The following is a 21,761-nucleotide window of genomic DNA, read 5'->3' on the forward strand; positions in this document are numbered from 1 at the left end:
GTAGGCAACTAAATTGATATCCTGCATGTTTGTTTACAGCCCCATGGTTATTAATTTGAGACCTTCATCCCAGAACACACAGTCCATCTATTCACTGATGTATAGATTTATAATCCAGCATGTGGCTCTATAGTGCCCCCAGGGCAGCTAGCAGCTCTATTAACCATTGCCTTCCCTCTTTCCCTACCCCAAGATAATGTCAAGAAACTTCATATTCTTTGAAAACCTGAATCTGGATAGAACATGAATATGCAAGTTAAAAACATGTAAATTTGTTTTATTTGCACAATCTGCCCTGCTCATGAGATTATCATGCTGTAAGAATGGATCTCTTTAGACACACGCTCACAGTATTTATTTAATCAGTGACATTTGCCTTGAAAATACCAAGTAGCACAGATTAGTGAAGGCTAGATTGTGTTGAACCGTGACCTTATTTTATCTCAAAATGTTCTCTGGATCTGTAGCACTGAAGAGAAGTAGGGTGCTTCATCCAACATTATTCCTGGATTTAGAGGTTCAGGAATTGCCTCTAATTAATACAACAATTAATCCTCTTGGTTATAACTGAAGATCTATTCAATAAACCCACCTCATCAGTTATTCCAGCAAAAGTGACTTCTGTACTTGTGACTGTTCTGAGTATTTTATTTCACCAATGTATCCATAGGGACATTCAAGCTCTTTCTTTTCCTGCTAAAAAAGTAACTAACCCTCATTTGAAAATGAACTTTCCATTCCCTGAAGTGTATCTGACCAAATCTTGGAGTTCTTCTTGGAAAAGTTCATAGTGCTCTAGGCAGCAGGGTATGGGGGAAACCTTAACACAGCATCTGTTGACATAAGATGTTAGATGCCCAGTTCATGGCACTAAGCTGGTTCCTGTCCACTTATTAATCAGGATCAGAAGGAAGATTTAGTCAGTTCTGGATCTTTTCAGCATCTCTCTCACCAGGTTCTTCCTGAAGGGCATCATTTATTTCTTTTGAGATATTCTCAGTGATGCTAAGGCTGGTATTCCTAAAACAGACACAAAAATTGTTCCACTTTTTTAAAAACAAAAAATCTGCACATCATATTTCTTTTATTATTTCTTGTTTACACAGTCAGATGATGATGATGATGATGATGATGATGAATAATTCAATTTCTATACCGCCCTTCCAAAAATGGCTCAGGGCAGTTTACAAAGAGAAATAAAACAAATAAGATGGCTCCCTGTCCCCAAAGGGCTCACATTCTAAAAAGAAACATAGGACACACACCAGCAACAGTCACTGGAAGTACTGTGCTGGGGGTGGATAGGGCCAGTTACTCTCCCCCTGCTAAATAAAGAGAATCACCATGGTAAAAGTTGCCTCTTTGCCCAGTTAGCAGGGGTTAGGGTCAAAAAGTCAAAAGCCAATCCACTGCTTTCTGGTGTATCATTAGTGCTATACTTCCCATTATGGAAAAGAAAAGTCTTTCAAAGGCCTCGACATTCATATCTATAAGCTGGCCCTTACTTATAGATAAATCCCCAACCAAGGTGAAAAGGCTGCCAGTCAGAAGACACACATCATGTAGGAATCAAGCTCTTTACTAAACTAATTACACCCATACATCTAGTCTGTAAACATGGTTACAGGAATTGCCTCAAATTAATACAAGATTATTAATTCTTATTAATTATCAATATCAGCAATATCAGCCCAACTGTAAAGGGCTTATTCACCTGCACATCCTCCAATAGGAAAAATGCCATCACCTGCCAACAACGTCCATCTATGGCTAGCATAGGACAGTCACTACAGAGCAGAATGAATGGATATAAACAGCATATTGAATATGATAATACATAAAAAGCAGTGGAAGAACATTTCAGTGACCCAGGACATTTGATCCAATGCTAAGGCTGCTATACTTAAGCAAAAATATGTTGGGCCTGGATAGCACATGAAGTGTTGAATTACATCATCATTAACACCTGATGCTCTATCTCTTGACTTGAACAGACATGCCAAGACATACAAAAGCCAAAAGAAACAAAGCGTGCTTACCTGACTACATAGAATAAATTATGCCACATATGATATTAAAGTTGACTGAACACTATTAAATGTAGGATTGGCATGAGGTTCCTTGACTTCAGTGAAGTTCGTAGTAATACAATGAGGCTATTCTCCCGATGGGGGGGAAACTGGGCTAAGGGAGCCCAGCCCGGTTTTCCCCCATTGTGAGAACCACCAGGCACGTGAGCGAGCCTGGTGGTTCAACGGCAGCTAGCCTGCCAAAGTAGCCCTCCCTTTAAATGAGGTTAGCGGAGCGAATGCTCCACTAACCCTGTTTTCTGGATTGTGAGATACCGCAGTGCACAGATTTGTCAATAGACCCCCGGCCAGGAGGCTGCAACAAGCCTCCCAGCGTCAGGGGTCCCCCCAGAATGCCCAACTCACTCACAAGGGCTATGCTGGGATTTCCAGGGGCCGCACGGTCCTCAATCCCTGCCATCCCTACCGGCTCCATGACGGAACCGGTAACCGCGTGGGTGGCCGATCTGGTTGCCCAGGGAGAGCAGACTGCTCGTGTTCAGGGATAGCAGGTCAAGCCTGCTATCCCCGCACAATCCCTGCAGGCTCTCCACACTGCTCATGTGGAGAGCCTCAATATGTATCTCCTCTCTCTACACAGACACACCCAAAGAGTGTGTTTAGAGAGCTCAAAGCTATATACTCACATGTCTAGTGGAGGCTAATTATTTTACAATGTGGGGGAAAAAGAACCACCACCCGATAATAGATGCATGATATATAACTGGTCCTCTCATTCTTGGTGATGGTGCCACATACATGGGTGGCATAACAACAGCAGTGGCAACACCTCTGGATTCCATCTCATTGATCCAGTCATTAGGGCAAAAAACATCTGGTGTTAAAGAGAAAGTTCTAGAGACACCAACTCCGAGTCCTGAATGAAACGGTGGCACGAACTATCCCAGCATTCCTTCAAGAGACAGCTGTTTTGCACATGGCTACAGAGAGCTACACCCTTTTGATGGTGGCTGGTTTGTATCTTTTGAACATTATGCAAGAGGATTCAGTGGGCTTGGAAATGACAAGATCAGGTGAATCGGATAATTTGTAATATATGATCTATATGCGGGTGGGGGCGGGGAGCAGGATTCCTTCCTGCTGCTATGGAAGGCAGTTTGCAATTTTCATATTAATCTCTGTTTCGTTTTAATTCAGAGAAGGAAAAAGGAATGGAGGAGATAAAGTTTTTAAACAACTGTATCAAAGGGAAGTGAGGCATTAAGGAAAATGTAGGGAAGAGGCTGGAAAATAAAGGGGACAGAATAAAAGGAACATAACTGATAGCTCAATGAAATGCAATTTTTGTGCTGACCCTCATAATTTAAATTAGCCACACCCTTAGCCACTTCAGGAAAGTGCAAATCACTGGGAAAACAGTTGTAGCCCAGAAGATGAAGACTATACATTTAATAAAAATGGCATTTTCTGATTGTGTTAAATGCTCTAGAATAGATTTTGAAAGAAAATCCTACAAATAAGTCATAGGCTTTTCTCATTGATTGCCTTTCTGTAGCTGCTAATTCGTTTCAACAAATGCTCCAGAAGATTTCGAACCAGAAAAAAAATTCAAAACTGACCTAAAGATCTATGGCCAATGTCAAGAGAGAGGTCCTTTTGGCAAGAGCAACAAGTCACGAGTGACAGAAGTCTGAATCACTATGTGGCATTCTGCAAGACGAGGTGACTGAGATATAGAAGTTCCTTTCCCTGTATCCAGAACTAGGCTAAGAAAGTAACAAAGCTGGAATCACTGGATGGGATCCATCCTGGCCCAGTGCCACATCTAACCATTAAGAGTGAAACAGCACTGTTTCCTTACCATTCTGCCAATTTCTGCTCATAGAACTCTCTTCTCTCCCGTTTTCTCCTCTCTAGCAAGGTTTCACCAGCAAGACGTTGCACTGCCATTAGTAACCCTCCTACAGGGACTCTGTAGGAAGACAACACAAGAATAAGAGAAGTCACGCGGAGCACTTTAATGGTGACAGTAATTACGAGGGGGGCAGTCACATAATTGCAGCCAGTTCTTGCAAACCCCCCCACCCCTTGAACTAACCCACTTCCTTTTAAAAAGCAATTCGAAAATTGAGCTCAACCTCACAAACATCCAAGTCAACTATAAATAGTAAAGAACATTTGTCCTGTCCTTAATATAGTATTTTTATCAAAACAATTTACCACCCATTCAACATATATCAAAACCATCAGAACATCCTAGACCTAAAAAAGAAAAAAGAACCCAGAACCCTCTTATTTTATTTTTGAGCCTTTTGCTAGTAGGGAATATAATTGATCAGCTGTCCATTTCATAATCTTTCCCCTTAAACAGGAGCCCTAAGTGCCAAACCTACCACCACTAAACCTTTAACAGTGTAGGCTGAGTAGGTAACTGAGTAGGAAACTAGGAGCAAAGAGGGAAATAACATCCTCCAAATTAACAATTGGGCCATCACAGCAATCAGCAGCAAATTTTTATTTTAAAGAAAATCCATCTCTGCACATTTAATATTCATATACAAAGAAAAATCAGTTTCCACTAAAGAAGTTGAATTATCAGGTGAAGCAAAACCATACAGCAAGCGGAAGGAGGAAAATCAGTATCCCCAATAAAAGAAGAGGGATACAATTCCACTAAGATTCATCTTTTAACTTGGGGCGATATCTGAAAGCTATCATGCCTAGTGAAACATGTCATGTTTGACTCTGATTATTCGTGCAGGTGCATATAGACATGCACACATTTTAAAAACCTACCCCAACAAGGCTCCAAAAATGCTGCCTCCGGCCAAGCCTCCCAAGCCCAAGTGTATTCTGAACAAGCATCCTGTACAAGCTGAAAATAAAACCATATCATGAAAAGGAGGTTTCCCGGCCATTTTAGTCACAACACTGAGAGAACTGCTCCGCCATTCCTGCTGTCTCCTCTGCCCCACGTTGTGAGCTGTGGCTCCAGCACTGGACATCAAATATTCAATTACAGGCAGCTCCAAATATTACTATTGGTGCGACAAGCACCAGTGTTTCCTGCAGCAAATACATGGAGTGTGGAGGCTGCACTTTAAACACCAATGCAAATTTTATTTATTTATTTGTTTATTTAGCACATTTTTATACCACCCTAACCCAAGGTCTCAGGGCAGTATGCTTGCATGATGTCCACATTAAGGTCATTCTCACAACCAGAGCTACCTCGGTTAAACCTCTTCAACCCAGGTAACTCTGGTCATCTGCAGCAGTGGAAGCCGTCCTGAGTCAGAAGCTCTGTCCCCGGGTAGCCCAGATCAGCTCCTCTGGTGAAAAAAATGAGATAGGAGAACAAACCCCTTCCTAGTAGGGATGTTCACGAAGCGGTTTGGCGGTCCAGCAGCGGCGGGGGTGTGTGTGTTAACCTTTAAGGAGCATGGAGAGTGCTCTTACCACCACCACCACGCCACATTTCCCCCTGCTGGCGCTGTGCTTCTTTTCAAGTGTACAACATTCAGATTCTAAAATGCTTACTTTGAGAGGCATTGTTATTCCATTATGTTTATTTTTCATATGTATCAACCATGGTTTCCCCCTGTTTATGTATTTAGAATCTGCTTTGACTTGGGTGGCCAGATGTCTTCCTGTTTCCCCTATGTAAATAAACCCAGTTTCCTGTTTCTCCTATGTAAATAAACCCAGCATGAGTTTCCCGTGGCCCGTCTGTGGTCTGGAGCTCGCTGCTGTGCTGCTCATGTGGGGCTCTGCTCAAGTGGCAGAGCCCCAAGGAGGCGCGCGTCATGTGGAAGCAGGAGGGTATGTGCCTGCCTGCCTTCCCTTCTGCACCCTCCCCATTTGGTCATGAGAACAACATTACTATTTATTTAGTCGCAGGCTCAGCTCTCGACCCTGCCACTGATTCAGATGCAACTGGCAGGGACCAGAGACAAGGCCTTTTCAGTAATGGCCTCCTGTCTTTGGGATGCTCTCCCAAAGGTGCTTCATCAGGGTCCTTCCGTGGTGAGTTTAAAATAGAACTTGAGAACTCTCTCCTTTTTCAAGAAGCGTGTTAAAACTAGTTTTAACTAAGTCTCCAGTTTCAGGGTTGTCTGATATCGTCTGCTACTTTATCTTGCTTTTTTATTTCTGTTTGTTCTATTCTTGGTTTATTTGGAAATAAGGTTCTCTGGAATCAGCCGGTCACACTTCTAAGAAAATGTAATTAACAAAGGCACCAATTGCAAAGATTTCCTCAGGTTTACATGTATTTTTCAAACAAAACACACATTACTGTGCAACTAAATATATAATCAAGATTAAAACATTAAACTTGATAAAGGTGCAGAGTTCTACTGCTTGTTCTTGTTCTAATCTTTTCAAACCAAATTCCCAATTTCATTCAAAACAAACATATCCAAAACAGAAGAGTCTCACCTCCTGCAACAACGAAGTTACCCAGGGTGATTTTATCACGGTACACAGACAGACCAATGCTTGCTATACTATCAGAGAGAGGAACAAATACAAGGGTTAGCAAGAGAAATCACCAACCAGAGGAAAAAGAATTAGAATTTCTGAAGGCCCAAATGATGACCAGCCAAGTCCTGACTACAAATACTTGCATCTTGTCAAATGGGGGAGAGATGGCAAGAACACTTGGATAGCTAGAACTGCTTCACAAGTGACTTTGTCACACTTCGTATAGTTCAGACATAATATATGGAAAATGCATATGTCCAGTTTATGTGCTCCTGGCAAAACAAGCATATGCATAACATTTCACAAGTGAAGTGATGCTTACACATTTTTTCTAAATGTAGAAAATGTTATGTACAAACCAGACTTCAGATGTCTGGATAGCGGGCATGCTATTTACAGTGTTTGTTAGGAAAGCTTCAGCAAACTCAGAAGATTATGACAATTCGTTATTATATACTGCTTTTCAATTAAAAAGTTCTCAAAGCAATTTACATAGAAAAATAATAATAGATAACACTGAGTTTTAAATAAACAGAGCTTTAATCATGGAAATATATATCCAATTCAAAAATGCATAAAAGCCTACATCTGTATTTTTGGTATAGAAGCAGCTGCATATCAAAAATACAAAATGACACATAGACACTAATATTGCATTAGCAATCTACTGAAATATAATGATCATTTTTAATTATGGTTAAATATTTTATCATATTTTAATACCACCCAATATGTACATCTCTAGGCAGTGTATAGAATTTAAAACAAAAAACCAAAGTAAAAAATTAAAATTTCACAAAATAAAAAGTAAAAACAATCTCAAAAGATAAAAACGTTTAAAGTTAATTTCAGTTAAAAGCCTAAGAAAACAGGTGCGTCTTGAGGGTCTTCCTAGAAGCAAACAAAGGACATGCTCTTATTTCAACAGGGGGCATATTCCAAAACCCTAGGGCACCCACAGAGAAGGTCCGGTCCCAAGTCCCCACCAAACAAGCCAGAGGCAACTGTAACCAGACTTCTTTGGATGATCTTAATAGGCGAAAGGGTTCATGACAAAGAAGGCCCTCTCTTAAGTATCCTGGACCCATGGCTATGAAGAATATGTATATTTCATTTTCAACCAAAATGTTCACAAAGATTTTATATAACAAAAGTTATTGATCAAGGGACATCACCTTATATTTAAACATGATTCTTGGTTAATGTCAACAAGGTGAGTCAGAACTTTAAGTAGCTTAAAAATATAAATTGAAAAAATATTTTTCTGCCTATCTGAGAATTACCATTAGTTGGACTGCTGTGATTTCACAGAATTACTAGCAACATTCTGAGAAGAAGTAGACATGATCCCAGAATGCAAGCCAAGTAACTTGCCTAGGGAGCAAGAGGTTGCTGGTTCGAATCCCTGCTGGTATGTTTCCCAGCCTATTCTCCACCTTTCTCCAAGGTTTCTGCTGCCTGATATAGGTGTTTCCCATAGTCTGGTCCATTTAGCTCAATATTGTCTTCACAGACTGGCAGCGGCTTCTCCAAGGTTGCAGGCAGGAATCTCTCTCAGCCCTATCTTGGAGAAGCCAGAGACAGAACTTGGAACCTAGATGCTCTTCCCAGAGCGGCTCCATCTCCTAAGGGGAATATCTTACAGTGCTCACACTTCTAGTCTCCCTTTCATATGCAACCAGGGCAGACCCTACTTAGCTAAGAGGAAAAGTCATGCTTGCTACCACTAGACCAGCTCTCCTCTCACACAAGGGACACAATAATCATCTACCTCCCCCCCACTTCCTGAGAACATATAAGGGGCAATATACATCAACTGTCTCTCACAACAAGCAGGAGGCACACTTACTTGAATATTGTCACAAAGCTTGCAATTCTCCAGCTCCAACGCCAGCCATAGCGGATGAAGCCCCTGGTGGCTGCACGGTGTGCAGATTGCTATGAAAGAAATGAGGTGGGTTTTTTGTTTTTTGTATGTTAAAGCACAATTTCAAAAGACATGGTCAGCCTACAAGTTTTCTGTATTATCATTCCATTCAAGATTACTCTAAACATGCTCTAATTTCTGATATTAATGACAAAAGCAAGCATACTAGTGAGATGTCCAAGGTCTTCCGAGGTCGGTAAAATGAGTACCCAGAATGTTGGAGGGCAATATGCTAAATCATTGTAAACCGCTTAGAGAGCTTCCAGCTATAGAGCGGTATATAAATGTAAGTGCTATTGCTAAGTGCTATGTTGTCAAGGCTACAAAATTGCCTAGAAGCAGAAAGTCATCTTATGTCTAGTTACCTGAATATTAGTCAAGTCCTGCATATCTCCATTAATTTGCTTGGTAAAAGTAAAGTATGTCGTTGAGTCGGTGTCGACTCCTGGCACCTAGAAAGCCCTGTGGTTTTTCCTTGGTAGAATACAGGAGGAGATCACCATTGCCATCTACCACGCAGTATGAGATGATGCCTTTCAGCATCTTCCTATATCGCTGCTGCCCAATATAGGTGTTTCCCACAGTCTGGGGAACATACCAGTGGGGATTCGAACTGGCAACTTCTGGCTTGCTAATCAAGTCATTTCCCCGCTGAGCCATTAGGCACACATATTCCACCTGAGCCTTTACTGACTGGATTTGACACCTGCACAGAAAACAATTTATCAGGCTCTGATTTTGCCAGGACTGAGGGCTAGTTCACACAGACACACATGTAACTTGCAATTTTATTATTTGCTTTCTCAGTATTTCATGACTCACAGCTGAATATGTGAACTGCCTCCACTGAAAAGTATTATTTAGGGCAGTATGAAAGTGCTGGCTTGATCTTGTGGTGTTCTTTCACACATGCAAATCATGAAGTGAACGGCTCCTAGCGAAAGAAGGGGATCAGAAGCCTCTAGAAGTGTATGCTCTATCATGCCAGATATTCATCCGTACCGCAGCATCCATGCGATTGTGGTAAATCTCTCCATCGCTCCGTTCAATATATCGTTGCTTGGCATATATAAAACCAGGTATACCTCCATAGACGAAGCCAGCAATACCTGCTGTAACTGAGGCTTTGAAAATATAGACAGTTTCCTCTGGATAGCGATTTAGTTCACTGCCAAAGAAAATACTTAAATAAAAATTAAATCTCCAGGAACTGTCCAACATAAAGATTTCTCTATGAATTTAGAGTACCACTGCATCCCATAGTCTAGCATCAGAATGATAATGTCTATTTATTTACTATATTTCTATCCTAGTGTTTTTTTTTTTTCATTAGAACTCAAGGCAACATATACCGGGGTTCTCAGGCAGCCTGCCATTCAGGCACTGACCTCCGGAACTGCATAGCTTTTGCAAGGTTGCTGCAGACCATGCCCTGGGACCCACAGTGCCATTGTCAATAGAGACTGAGGATGTCTGTTGACACCCACAATCTCTACAGATCAAAAAGATACTCAGCCTCCTCTTTGGGACTAGTGCGGAGCAGGAGTACAGAGAGCTTCATCCGAGCCAAGGCTCCAGGATGCCCGATCTCAGAGCCCGCCAGATTCCGCCCCAGGACCCGTTTTCAATCCTAGCCCCGAGTCTTCAAGCCTCAGAGTGTACGCAGAGTAAGAGCCTATAATAACTACAGCCGGACTTATGGGAGGGTCAAGGGCAAGAGGGGCAAGTTCCCGGCAGGCTCTTTAAATATATATTCGCTCTTGCCCAGTCTCGGGTGGGCTGCTTCGTTCCTACTCACTCTCGGCAGAAGAGCTCCCGGAGCCGTTCCCAGCCCGAATCCGGCGGCTGCGGCCTTCCCACATACCAGGTCTTCGAGCCCGGCTCCGCAGCGGCCACTGCGGGAGACGCAGAACCGCTTCCATCACCCGAAACCCCGGGCAGCGCACGCACTCCCGACACGCCAGCAGGCCGCTCCATTGGCCAGCCTACCGAGCGCTGCACGAGGAGAAAGGCAAGACTGCCGGTGTAGTATCACTTCGCCCTATCCATCCACGAGTGGTACACTGTGCATCTGAGCATGCTCAAAAGCATTGGAGCATGCTCAGTATGGTTAAATGAAGCTCCTTTTCGTTTTCTGCCCAAAACCCCTATCAGATTTTCATTTCTGATTAAAATATCAAAGAGATGCAATCCAGATTCTGCAAATACAACAACATGTGATTGGATGTGCAATTATGTAACAAAATTACTCTGAAACATAAAAAAGAATGACTACAATAGTGCATCAAAAGGACGAATGTTAATTTCTGTGAAAGGCCTAGAGAACTGGCAAGAGAGCAAGAAGGGAGCATGCTCAGTCTCTCAGGTTGAAGCCAGTGCCCTTACCCTGAATGTCAATCTATCAACGACTGACATCTTGAATGCTGGCAAAAAGAGAGCATGCTCAGTCTCTCCAACACCTGTCAGAAGGTCTTACCCATGTTAACTTTAGAATTAGTAAAGAGACTTGTGTACTCCACAGTTAACTGCATCTGTCATGTCCCTTTATGAGCAGATGAGGAGTGTCATTGTGTGCTGCTGTGGTAGAGTCACTGCTGTTTCCACGAACAGGTCCTGAATCAGCACCCTCTCCTATTCCACCAACCCGCTCTAGTTATCAAATTAAAAATCATGAAACGTTGTTAAAAATTATGTTTCAGATTTTTTTCTGAACAATGTCATTTAGCCAGTGTGGTGTTGTGGTTAGAGTGTTGGACTAGGACCGGGAAGACCTGAGTTCAAATCCCCATTCAGCCATGATACTAGCTGGGTGACTCTGGGCCAGTCACTTCTCTCTCAGCCTAGCCTACTTCACAGGGTTGTTGTGAGGAGAAACTCAAGTTTGTAGTACACCGCTCTGGCCTCCTTGAAAGAAGAGCGCAATATAAAATGAAATAAATAAATAAATAAAGTTATCTTTAAAACATTTTTAAAAATTGGTGCTTTGGGAACAGGTGTTTAGTAATCTGGACAGGACCTGCAAGTGTTTCATGCTGCGGGAGCATGCCCAAGCCTAATCCACTGTGCAGCTTTGCTAGCTGCATCTGTCACGTCCCCCATGAGCAGGTAAGGAGCACAGGTTCAGCTATTAGATGTTTGGTTACTCACCACACAGGTGTTTTATAAAGATGATGATTATTATTAATAATACATTTATACCCCGCTCTTCCTCCAAGGAGGCCAGAGGGGTGTACTGCATAAGTTTCCCTTCACAACAACCCTGTGAGGTAGTAGGTTAGGCTATGAGAGAAATGAGTGGCCCAGAGTCACCCAGCAAGTCTCATGGCTGAATGGGGAGTTTGTACTCTGGTCTCCCCATTCCTAGTCCAGCACTCAAGCCTAATCCACTGTGCAGTTTTGCTAGCTGCATCTGTCACATCCCCCTATCTGCAGATGAGGAGCTCTCATTGCATGGGGTTGCAGCAGAGGCACTGCTGTTTGCACGCACAGGTAGGTCTCCAGTTCCAGTCCTGGAATCCAGTCCCGATTGCACTGCCCCCAACATCAGGAAAGAGGAGGAGGAAGTACTGAAATCTGATATGGTAGGGGAGAATAACACACTAGCCTGTCAGAAAACCCTACAGTGTACCACTCGTTGATGGATAGGGCGAAGTGATACTACACCGGCGCCGTGATGTCCCCGCGGCTTTTTGGCCGGTACCAGAGACTAGAGAGCTCTCCTCAACTCAAGCAAACGAGATGGGAGAGCGCCGCCCTGTCGGCAAGGAGGAGGCATCACTTCCATTCTTCTAATCCAATCTGTCTCATGCATTTTGCTTTGTTTCCCCCCCAGAACTGGAGGACTCTTCTAGTCTCAGTTATACATCAAGGGTTTTGCTGCAGAGTCAGGGTAAAAGCTGGAACAGAATAGAACAAGCCACTTCTAACTGGAACAGACCAAAAACCGAACACCGTGGTGGGATGTGCCAGGCACACTTGAGAACAGTAGTAGGTACTACCTACCTACCTACCAGGTAGCAGCATCCATTCCAGACTACTTAGTTATGACTAAGCACCACTAAAATCAGTGAGACAAGTTAGTCATGGCGAGCTTTAGCCCCATTAATAAGACTTAGTCATGACTGACTTAGTCTGGATCCTGCTCACTGATATTGATACATTTGAAACAGTAAGACGACCTTTTTAAAACAACAACACAGAAACCAATAAATATCTGCAGTAAGTTGTGAAAAGTCATTTGCACAAATGCTTCATCTATGCATTCTAAAGCCACTCATGGTTGGCTATGCTACATCATACAGCCCGTCTCGGTCAAAGAAGGGAAGGCATTCACATTACAGAACATAGTGGCTTTTCCCTTCAGAATAATTAAACCTCAAAAAGAAGATACAGCTACATCTGAGAAATCTCAGATTTAGCACAGTGGTTGAGAAATGATTATGTCTTTCTAAAGATAGCCATGATTATGTTACTGAATGTCGCACTTCCTCACCAGAATATAACATGAATAAGCTCCCAATTAATTTTAGAAACATTAGTGTCTGCTTTCACCAGTTTAAGCATTCACATTTTAAGGGCACAGCTGTTCATGGTAAGAATGGCTTTCACTGACCACAGTATAGAGCATTCTTGTTGTGCATTGGTTATAAAAATAATTGCTATTGCAAAATGCATTATGCACAGATGTCACAAGGAACAATGTAGAGATGAAATAAAGACTCGGTTACAGTGCAATTTGGGATAGTAATAATGATTAAGGGCAGAGGCCCTGTGCTTCACAGACTTTCAAAGCTTTATCTGCATAAATATAGTTTCAGTGTACTTATGAACCATTTAAGAATGGCATTTAAGCTAGGGTCATCAATATTGCTGGTCAACCCTAGAAAACTATAGGTTAAAAGCTACATCCAAACGTTCTGCTCAGGGAGTGCTTCAGCATCCACATAGAGGGGAGGGGAAATTTTTCAGAGGCAGTTTCCCTTGTCTCCCAAAATTATGTCCCTGAGGAGTGTAAGACAGTTGGGATCATATTTTTGGAATGCATGGATAGATGCAGAAAGAACAGGGTAGGGGAGAATCACCAAAAATCATCCTTCCCCTCTGTGTGTGGATGGAAGCATTACCTATATGCAACTCTTACTTTAGACGTAAACCTGTTGCTTGATTTATGCCTTACAGATGCCTATTGTTTATGCCCTAAATCATTCTTCTACCAAAACGTTTAAACAACTTGAGCTTTTTCCTTTCTTTTTTTAATTGCTCATGCAAATAAGTCTGCTTTTGTGAGTGGTTTCTTTTGGCACAAGTTGCCACGGTGTACATCAGACATTCAGTGACAAATTCACTCTGCCATCCCTTGGAGGAGCGAATTGGGACCATGGCCCTGAACCCCACATTTTCCCTGAATCCATGCCAGAAGCAGTGCACAGATTCCAGCCTAGGATCTCCCTGTGCCTACCACTGCTGGCCCCGGAGGCCGGAGTATGGTTCCCACAGCAGCAGCTGTGCTCCCAACCCAGCTGGGCTCCCACAGACAGAGCACTTCTCGGCTGCACCGCTCCTCTCTGATTTGTCCAGAGAGAATTGCAGCCCAGCAGAAGGCATCACTGTGCACAGTTGGGGCCTGATTGTGGCGTGAGCTACATTCTGATTGTGGCGGGAGCTGGCAGTGGTGAGGACAGAGAATATCTGGGCAGGAATCTCTGCACCACTTTGCCTTGCTGAGGCCCCACAAGCTGCCACTTCACTGGGGCCTGTACTCCCCTAGGAATGGCCCTCCAGTTGGTAGCCTTAGAGTGTCCACCACCACCCCAAATCCAAGAGGCTTCTTGCCAGAGGAAAAGTTCTTATGTACTTTTACCTATCCCAATTTTAAAAACAGGGATTGCTTGGGGAAAAACCTTTCAACATGAAAGCCATTTCCCACTTCGTTGATCTCTGCGAGTGCCATATTTTTACCAGTGCCAGGAGAGGGGCCTTTAAGAGAAAAAGAGCCCTGTCAAGCCCCACTGCCATCTGAGAAGGTGCACATGAACTGCTTAATGGGAAAAACACTGGGAAGCACTCCACCTCCCAGTGCTCGATCTTTCACAGTAGTCTTTCACATCTTTCACCCCGCCTTCCTCTTCCCATCCTCAATATGTGTATGTGTATATGTATGTATATATATGTGTGTGTGTGTGTGTGTGTGTGTTTATAGTTCCAACCATTCAGGCTTCAAAGCTTTAAATCTTTTGCCAGAAAAGGATTTTCCCTTTCCCTGTGGGGAGGGCAACCAACTCCTCCCCAGAATAAAAAAAGAAACCAAAGGTGAGCCCAAAAGCCGCTGCTCATGTTTAATGGTCTAGTGCAATAGGTGTTTTTGTCAAGAACGGGCACTACAGACCACTCTCTCATGAGATTGTCCACCATATTTAGAAGGGTGATTCTAGGCAAGGTGCAGGCCATTCTCACAACTGATTTTTGCCCAGTTTTCCTCTCCTAAGGGTATTTGAGCAGTACTCCTGTGGGTGTTGGCGACTCTCAGTCACCCACGCCTAAGCCCTGGGGCATAGGGAGCTTGGCTGTGGCCTGAGGATGAAGTCCTACAGTGGCTCCCCTGCCCGCTAGGCTTCACAATTGCACGGGCAATGTGCATGCCCCATGTCTGACATCAGACACAAGGGGGCGGGGCCAATGCCAAGGACAAGCCCATCAGCCCCGGCAGAGCTTGCCCGGTTCATGGAATCAGTGACTGGGAACTCCTTGCCTTGCTTTCTTGAGAAAAGCATGGGAAGGAGCTTCCAGTCAGCGATTCCTCAAGCCACTGACTGGGAAGCTCTGCCAGGAATGAATGGCCCTGTCCTTGGCATTGGCTGAGACCTGTGTCTGATGTCAGATGCAGGGGCGGGGCCACTGACTGGGTGAGGGTCCTTTCGGATCACCTGGCATTAATTCATTCATTCATTTTGTGTGCGGTGTCTGTGTATCCCCCTCTATCAACTTTGCAATCCCTGGACCAATATAAGCCAAATTGGGTACAGCTGTAGGGACACCTCTATGGTATACAGGTGAAACTCGGAAAATTAGAATATCGTGCAAAAGTCCATTAACTTCAGTAATGCAAATTAAAAGGTGAAAATGATATGAGACAGACGCATTACATGCAAAGCGAGATAAGTCAAGCCTTAATTTGTTATAATTGTGATGATCATGGCGTACAGCTCATGAAAACCTCAAATCCACAATCCCAGAAAATTAGAATATTACATGGAACCAAGAAGACAAGGATTGTAGAATAGAACAATATCAGACCTCTGAAAAGTATAAGCATGCATATGTATTCAGTACTTGGTTTGGGCCCCTTTTGCAGCAATTACTGCCTCAATGCGGCGTGGCATGGATGCTATCAGCCTGTGGCACTGATGAGGTGTTATGGAAGACCAGGATGCTTCATTAGCGGCCTTCAGCAATTCTGCATTGTTTGGTCTCATGTCTCTCATCCTTCTCTTGGCAATGCCCCATAGATTCTCTATGGGGTCAGGTCAGGCGAGTTTGCTGGCCAATCAAGCACAGTACACTGTATACTTTTCGGAGGTCCGATATTGTTCTATTCTACAATCCTTGTCTTCTTGGTTCCATGTAATATTCTAATTTTCTGGGATTGTGGATTTGAGGTTTTCATGAGCTGTACGCCATGATCATCACAATTATAACAAATTAAGGCTTGACTTATCTCGCTTTGCATGTAATGCGTCTGTCTCATATATCAGTTTCACCTTTTAATTTGCATTACTGAAATTAATGGACTTTTGCACGATATTCTAATTTTCCGAGTTTCACCTGTAGTTTGCTATGTCGTCATCCACCGAAATTCAAGATGGTGGATGCATAAAGATAATCTGAGGCGGAAGTGGGCAAACTTGTGAACAGCCTAACTGATTTGAACCAAATTTGAGGCAGTTTGAGGAGCAAGTGGGAACAGATCTGGATCAAATTTTGTACAATTGTAGGGACACCTCAAAAGCAGTTTGTGATGTCATCCACCCCAATTCAAGATGGTGAACACATGAATGTTTGAGGCACAAGTGGGCTAACTTGTAAACTGCCTAATCGATTTGGACCAAATTTAGTCCAGTTGTAGGGATAGTGAAAGGTAGGCAGGTTAGTTCTTACCAGAACTACTTGTCTGCATATGAAGATGGAGGAGGTTAGAGCAGATATTTAGTTTACCCTAGTGTTGGCAGAGGTCAACTTAGTACACAAGAAAAGAAGGAGGGAGTAATTCAAAGTTGTAAGATGAAACAGATTTATTGGAATAAAAAATGGGTTCTCAAAAACATTTGAGAACCCATAACACAACCCACTTTTAATAGAATGACATTAATCTGGACTATGGCAGTGACAACTAAGCCAACCTATTAGGAAACATACAAGAAAACAGAAGATAGTCACTTTTTAATATATTTGCTGAAAAGTATGTGTGAATATGAATACAAATTTTGTAAAAAAAAATAAATAGATTTTAATAGATGTCCAAATAAAACTCTTCTGCTTTCCTAAAACGTTCTTCATTTCCAGTGTCACAGTCCAGACTCATATCAGCTTCATATCAAGTGTAAATGATACAATAATTATTTTATTCTCATTCTCAAGGACTACCCTGCCCAAAACAATCTTATGAAGAAAGCAGAGCAAAGAGCACACCACTTACTGCATCATCTGAACTAGAACATCCGCCTACTGTCCAGGACCTTTCTTCTTGGTAATGGTGGGAAAATAGAACTATTAAAAATGTTCCATATTGGAGATTAATCAAGTCAACAAAATACATTTCCCCCTTTCAAACAAAAATAACTTCATTTAAAAGACAAGAGAATATAAGAATACACCCAAACTAATCCCCTCTAAGTTAAAAGTCTTGCCTTAAAAACAAAAACAAAGCACACCACTCCTGGTCTCTGCTCTAGAGTTCCACACTATTTTGCTTCCTAGTTTAATCCTTCAACATGTTAGGTTATTCACTCTTTCCTACCCAGTGTCTGCAAGTTTGGTTTGACTGTCAACCCATGTTCTTTTTCACCAAGTGAATGAGGTATGGTCTAGCTGACTTTACTCAAGAGATTACAGCCAATCAATAAGGTATTGTTACATAAAATATCTCATCCCCACTGCTCCACCTGGAATAAAGGCAGGATTCCAAGCCAAGAGTTGTGCTTAGAACTGGCATTTACATACTACAAGACTAAATAACAGAATCAAAATGACAATTACTCAAAATCATTTGCCAGTTGTCAAGACCACCAATAAGGGCTGGAGAAGGCCAGTCATGCTTCGGCTGTGAAGGCTTGTACACAGAATATGGCCAACTCCTTGGAGCCAATTTAAGTCATTGCCCATGAAAACCATTTTCATGTGATAACCTGTTGGTGTGAAACAGCTTCACAACATATTTTGGGTGATCAGTTTGTGCTTCATGGTACTACAAACTCTTTCACTTACCACCCACCTGCAACTTTTACAGTAGCTGCAGACCTCCATGTTCTTTAATGAAGGGGACAAAGCCAATTTTCACTACAGGCTTGCCATTGTTGCAGGGTGATGGAGAAGGGAATAAAGTACAACTGCTATACCTGCCTTTGTTGCCTCTTTGCAACTAACAGCAGCTTTGTGGAAGTGATTTCCATCACGGGAAGGGTTAAAACCCCATCCCAAACGATCAAGTCCCTGAGCTTCAAAACAGGCACGTGGGGCCCCTGATTAGTATGAAAGCAGATCATAATCTCCCACATCACATCTAGTTTGATTCGTAGATTGGAAAGATTTGGTTTCAATTTCTCACTTAAGCATGACGCTCATTGGGACTGATCTTGGGCTGATCATGCTCTCTCAGTATTTCCTACCTCATAGGGTTATTGCTCCCTCTACACATTATCTTGACAACATCACTTACTTCCTTAGAAGAAGCAAGGGATAAGAGTGTAATAATTTGCTTATACCAATATTTCAACAGAAGTGCCTTTCTAATGATATTGAACAAAAGGCACTTTTCCAAGGGTAAAGTAATACAAAAATTGATGACAAGAAGAAAAAGAACTTTTCTTTATCATTTTCTTATGCTGCATTTGGGAAGCTGCAGTATAAAATACAAAGAAAGAGATAAGATTTTTTTTTAAAAAATATATCATCTGTATATGAGGCAGACAATTCTAACACTCCTAAATTAAACATAAGGCCCTATTCCAAGTCCAACTGAAAGCCTCCCACCATAAGAACACAGGAAGCTACATTATACAAAATCAGACCATTGGTCCATCTAGCTCAGTACTGACTAGCAGCAGCTTCTCCAAGGTTTCAGGCAGGAGTCTCTCCCAGCCCTACCTGGAGATATCAGGGATTCAAACTGAGACCTTCTGCATGCAAAGCAAATGCTCGACCACTGAGCTTCGGCCCCATCCCCAAAGGTGGCATACATGGGTCCTCCCATCCAGACCTGATCACATGAAGACTTCCTTAGCTTCAGTAAGGTGGCTGCATCGTATGACCTTAGACCAGTGATTCTCAAACTTGAGTCCTCAGGTGTTATTGGACTTCAACTCCCATAATCCCCAACCAAAGGCCACTGAGGCTGGGGATTATGGGAGTTGAAGTCCAATAACACCTGAGGACCCAAGTTTGAGAATCCCTGCCTTAGACCATACTCTGTGACCCACCAATTTAAACATAGTTCTCATCGATGACGAGGGGTGTAACAGAATACAGCTTCACAGTCCAAGCGCAGAAAATAATTTCAGAAAATACAGTGAAGCAGTCAAACCCTGCTAACTGGGCAAAGAGGCACTTTTTAAAGTACTGGTTCTTTTATATTTAGCAGTAGGGCAGCAATTGACCCAATTCATCCCAGCACAGAGACATTTCCAGTGATTATTTGCTGGTGTCTCTTGAATTTCTTTTTTCGATTGTAAGCCCTTTTGGAACAGGAACCCATTTATTTTGGTATATCAACTACTTTGAGAACATTGTTGTTGAAAGCAGTATATACACACTAGTAATTCCTTGCAAACTTAATTATGGAATCCACTACAAAAAGATGTGGTAATAGCCACTTGCTTGGAGGGCTTTACAAGGGAATTAGTCAAATACATGGAGGACAGGTCACCGAATCAAGTTTAGTCCTAACTAAATGAAACCTGCCTGTAAAGAGACAGTGTAACTCCGAATACCAGAGCTAGGGACAAACAACAAGTTGCCCTCACAACCTCCATGTAAGCTTCCAACACCCAGCACTTGACCGACTTTTGGTCCAGCCCAACTAGGTGTTTATGTTCTTATCTCAACCTATCAACTCATGCATTGATTCAGTACATGCTTTCTACACCTGTGTGCTTCATAATCCCTTTCTATTCCTACTATTCTTATAGACAAATGTCATGTTCCTCCGTTTGATATGAGACTCTTCATGCTTGCAAAGAACTAATGTCTGTCTGTGTCAGGAACACAGGATTAAACATTACGTCATGATGATTCCTCGCCATATAACTGGCAAGACCACTCAATGGGATTACGCTGGTGTGAAGTAATGAGTCAAATATCAAGGAACTCAAGCCTCCTCTTCAAAAGAAGCTTCAAAGCAATGCTGGAACTTCGTAGAGCTCAGGCTCCCCACAAAGTTTCTACCAACCATTATTTAAAAGGAAAGTCTGGATCTGGTTAAATAGTTTAACATAACAAAGTACCAATAATACTTTTCCCTACAGTTTGGCAGCATAAAAACACAGAGCCCCAGTTGAACAAAACTATGCTGCTCTTTGGATTTTACAACGTCCACAAGATTTGGTCCCAACTTAATGGGTTTTACAGTTCTGTTTTTAAACGTCTAGGAGAAATCTCACTGTAGTTACTATTCCATTTAACTTTGTAAGTCAGGGCTTTGGAATATTTAGTCAGAAGTCTTTCCCAGTAACAAGAGATATCCTCCATTTGCAAGTGGTCCATGATGAACTGGTGACCTCTAGAGGCAAGACAGACAAACAAAAGAAGATGCATACAATCAGTGCTTTTATACTTCAGAAATTAAGGACCTAGCTACAATAAAAACCAAAACGATTTTAATGGTCCATGCTTGTCCTGGGAAGTGCAGTTCTATAACAAGGGTGAGAGATTCCCAACAGAAAGTTCTCAACACCATCAAACTACAACTCTCTGGATTATTTTGCATAACCTATGATAGTTAAAGACATACATATCTGTAGCAAAAGATTCCAAGAGATGGATTGGATTAGTCACTTGAAGCAGTCACAATGAAGAATCCTGTGCCACCTTAAGAGACCAAAACATTTATTGTAGCATAAGCATTCATGGACTATAGCCAATATTGAGCATTTGTGTACTCTGTCCCATAAAAGTTTATGTCACAATCAATTTCATCTTAAGGTATCATAGAATTCTTATATAATTATAAATATGGATCCATCTTGTTCCATGACTTTAAACTCTAGTTAAAAATAATAAAATGCACCCATATGTGCACAGTTGAGAATAGACCTCTATTGGTTTTAGTAGCTGCCTGCTGTGCAAAAAATAGAGCAAGTTGTTTCCAATGGAGACAATTAACTGCAAATGACACAGGTACTGACACCCAGAGTTGAATAGGGCCTATCAACTTATTATGGTGTAAGGGGTGATGTTTCTCCTGCTGCAAACAGTCATACCTTCTCTAAATCAGCTGCCACCACTGGAAGGAAGTTGTGCTGGGGCTGGATAGGAACATATTCCTTCTTGTTAGGATTCCTGTGCTGGTGTGTTGCAAGTGATGGGTGCTCACCACACTCATTTGTGCAACACAAGTAGTGATCAGCAGCACCACTCTATCAGTTGAGGAATGTCTCTCTCTCTCTCTTTTTTTTTTTTTAAGCAGCAAACTATATGAGTGTCCCTTCTGCTCATCTCATAGGAATGGCCCACAAATGCTGTGGAACTTTTAAAGTTTTCCTAGCTATTCCTTGCAGGCCATGTACACCCCCCTCTGGCATCAAAGCACACATCTAGTCAAGGTGGGTTGTTTTGCTTGGTTGGTTAGGGACATTTTGTTTGGGGGGGTGCCTTTATTTTTAGAAGAGGACAAGCCACAACACAAACTCCCAATCCCCCCCCCCCAGTTTTTTATGGATAGATAGGATATCACACTGAAGGAGGAATTTGGGATAGTCAGATCATGCTTTCACTGATCATTCAGGAAGACCTTGAATGTTTGGTTGTGCCTTTTTTTAAACTGTTGGATCTTTTAAAAACCAGTATAGTATCTGCTATTACCATAAAGGCTGTTGTTGGACAACAAGTCT

The 21,761-nt window shown here is 42.3% G+C and overlaps 2 protein-coding genes across 3 annotated transcripts in view; both read right to left on the reverse strand.

Annotated features, from left to right (window-relative positions):
- Positions 1-261: 261 nt before the first annotated feature.
- TIMMDC1 (translocase of inner mitochondrial membrane domain containing 1) lies at positions 262-10,745 on the reverse strand. Its single transcript, XM_053312403.1, has 7 exons — positions 10,241-10,745; positions 9,445-9,610; positions 8,365-8,453; positions 6,471-6,538; positions 4,827-4,905; positions 3,892-4,002; positions 262-1,020 (listed from the first exon to the last, which is right to left on the reverse strand). Exons 1-7 carry the CDS (start codon positions 10,417-10,419, stop codon positions 921-923), a joined length of 792 nt encoding a protein of 263 aa, XP_053168378.1. The 5' UTR covers positions 10,420-10,745; the 3' UTR covers positions 262-920.
- Positions 10,746-16,712: 5,967 nt separating this feature from the next.
- Positions 16,713-21,761, reverse strand: part of POGLUT1 (protein O-glucosyltransferase 1) — a 32,866-nt gene continuing 27,817 nt past the window's right edge. The window contains exons 11-12 of one of the 2 annotated variants that reach the window (XM_053313118.1): positions 20,663-20,739; positions 20,301-20,431 (exon numbers count right to left, since the gene is read on the reverse strand). In XM_053313118.1, the coding sequence (XP_053169093.1) occupies positions 20,703-20,739 (37 nt within the window). In that variant the 3' untranslated portion in view covers positions 20,301-20,431; positions 20,663-20,702. Of the gene's footprint in view, positions 20,432-20,662; positions 20,740-21,761 lie in introns of both variants that reach the window. The other variant, XM_053313116.1, reaches the window with a different exon arrangement.

The sequence above is a fragment of the Hemicordylus capensis genome, chromosome 3 (assembly GCF_027244095.1).
Source record: "Hemicordylus capensis ecotype Gifberg chromosome 3, rHemCap1.1.pri, whole genome shotgun sequence".
Lineage (NCBI taxonomy): Eukaryota > Metazoa > Chordata > Lepidosauria > Squamata > Cordylidae > Hemicordylus > Hemicordylus capensis.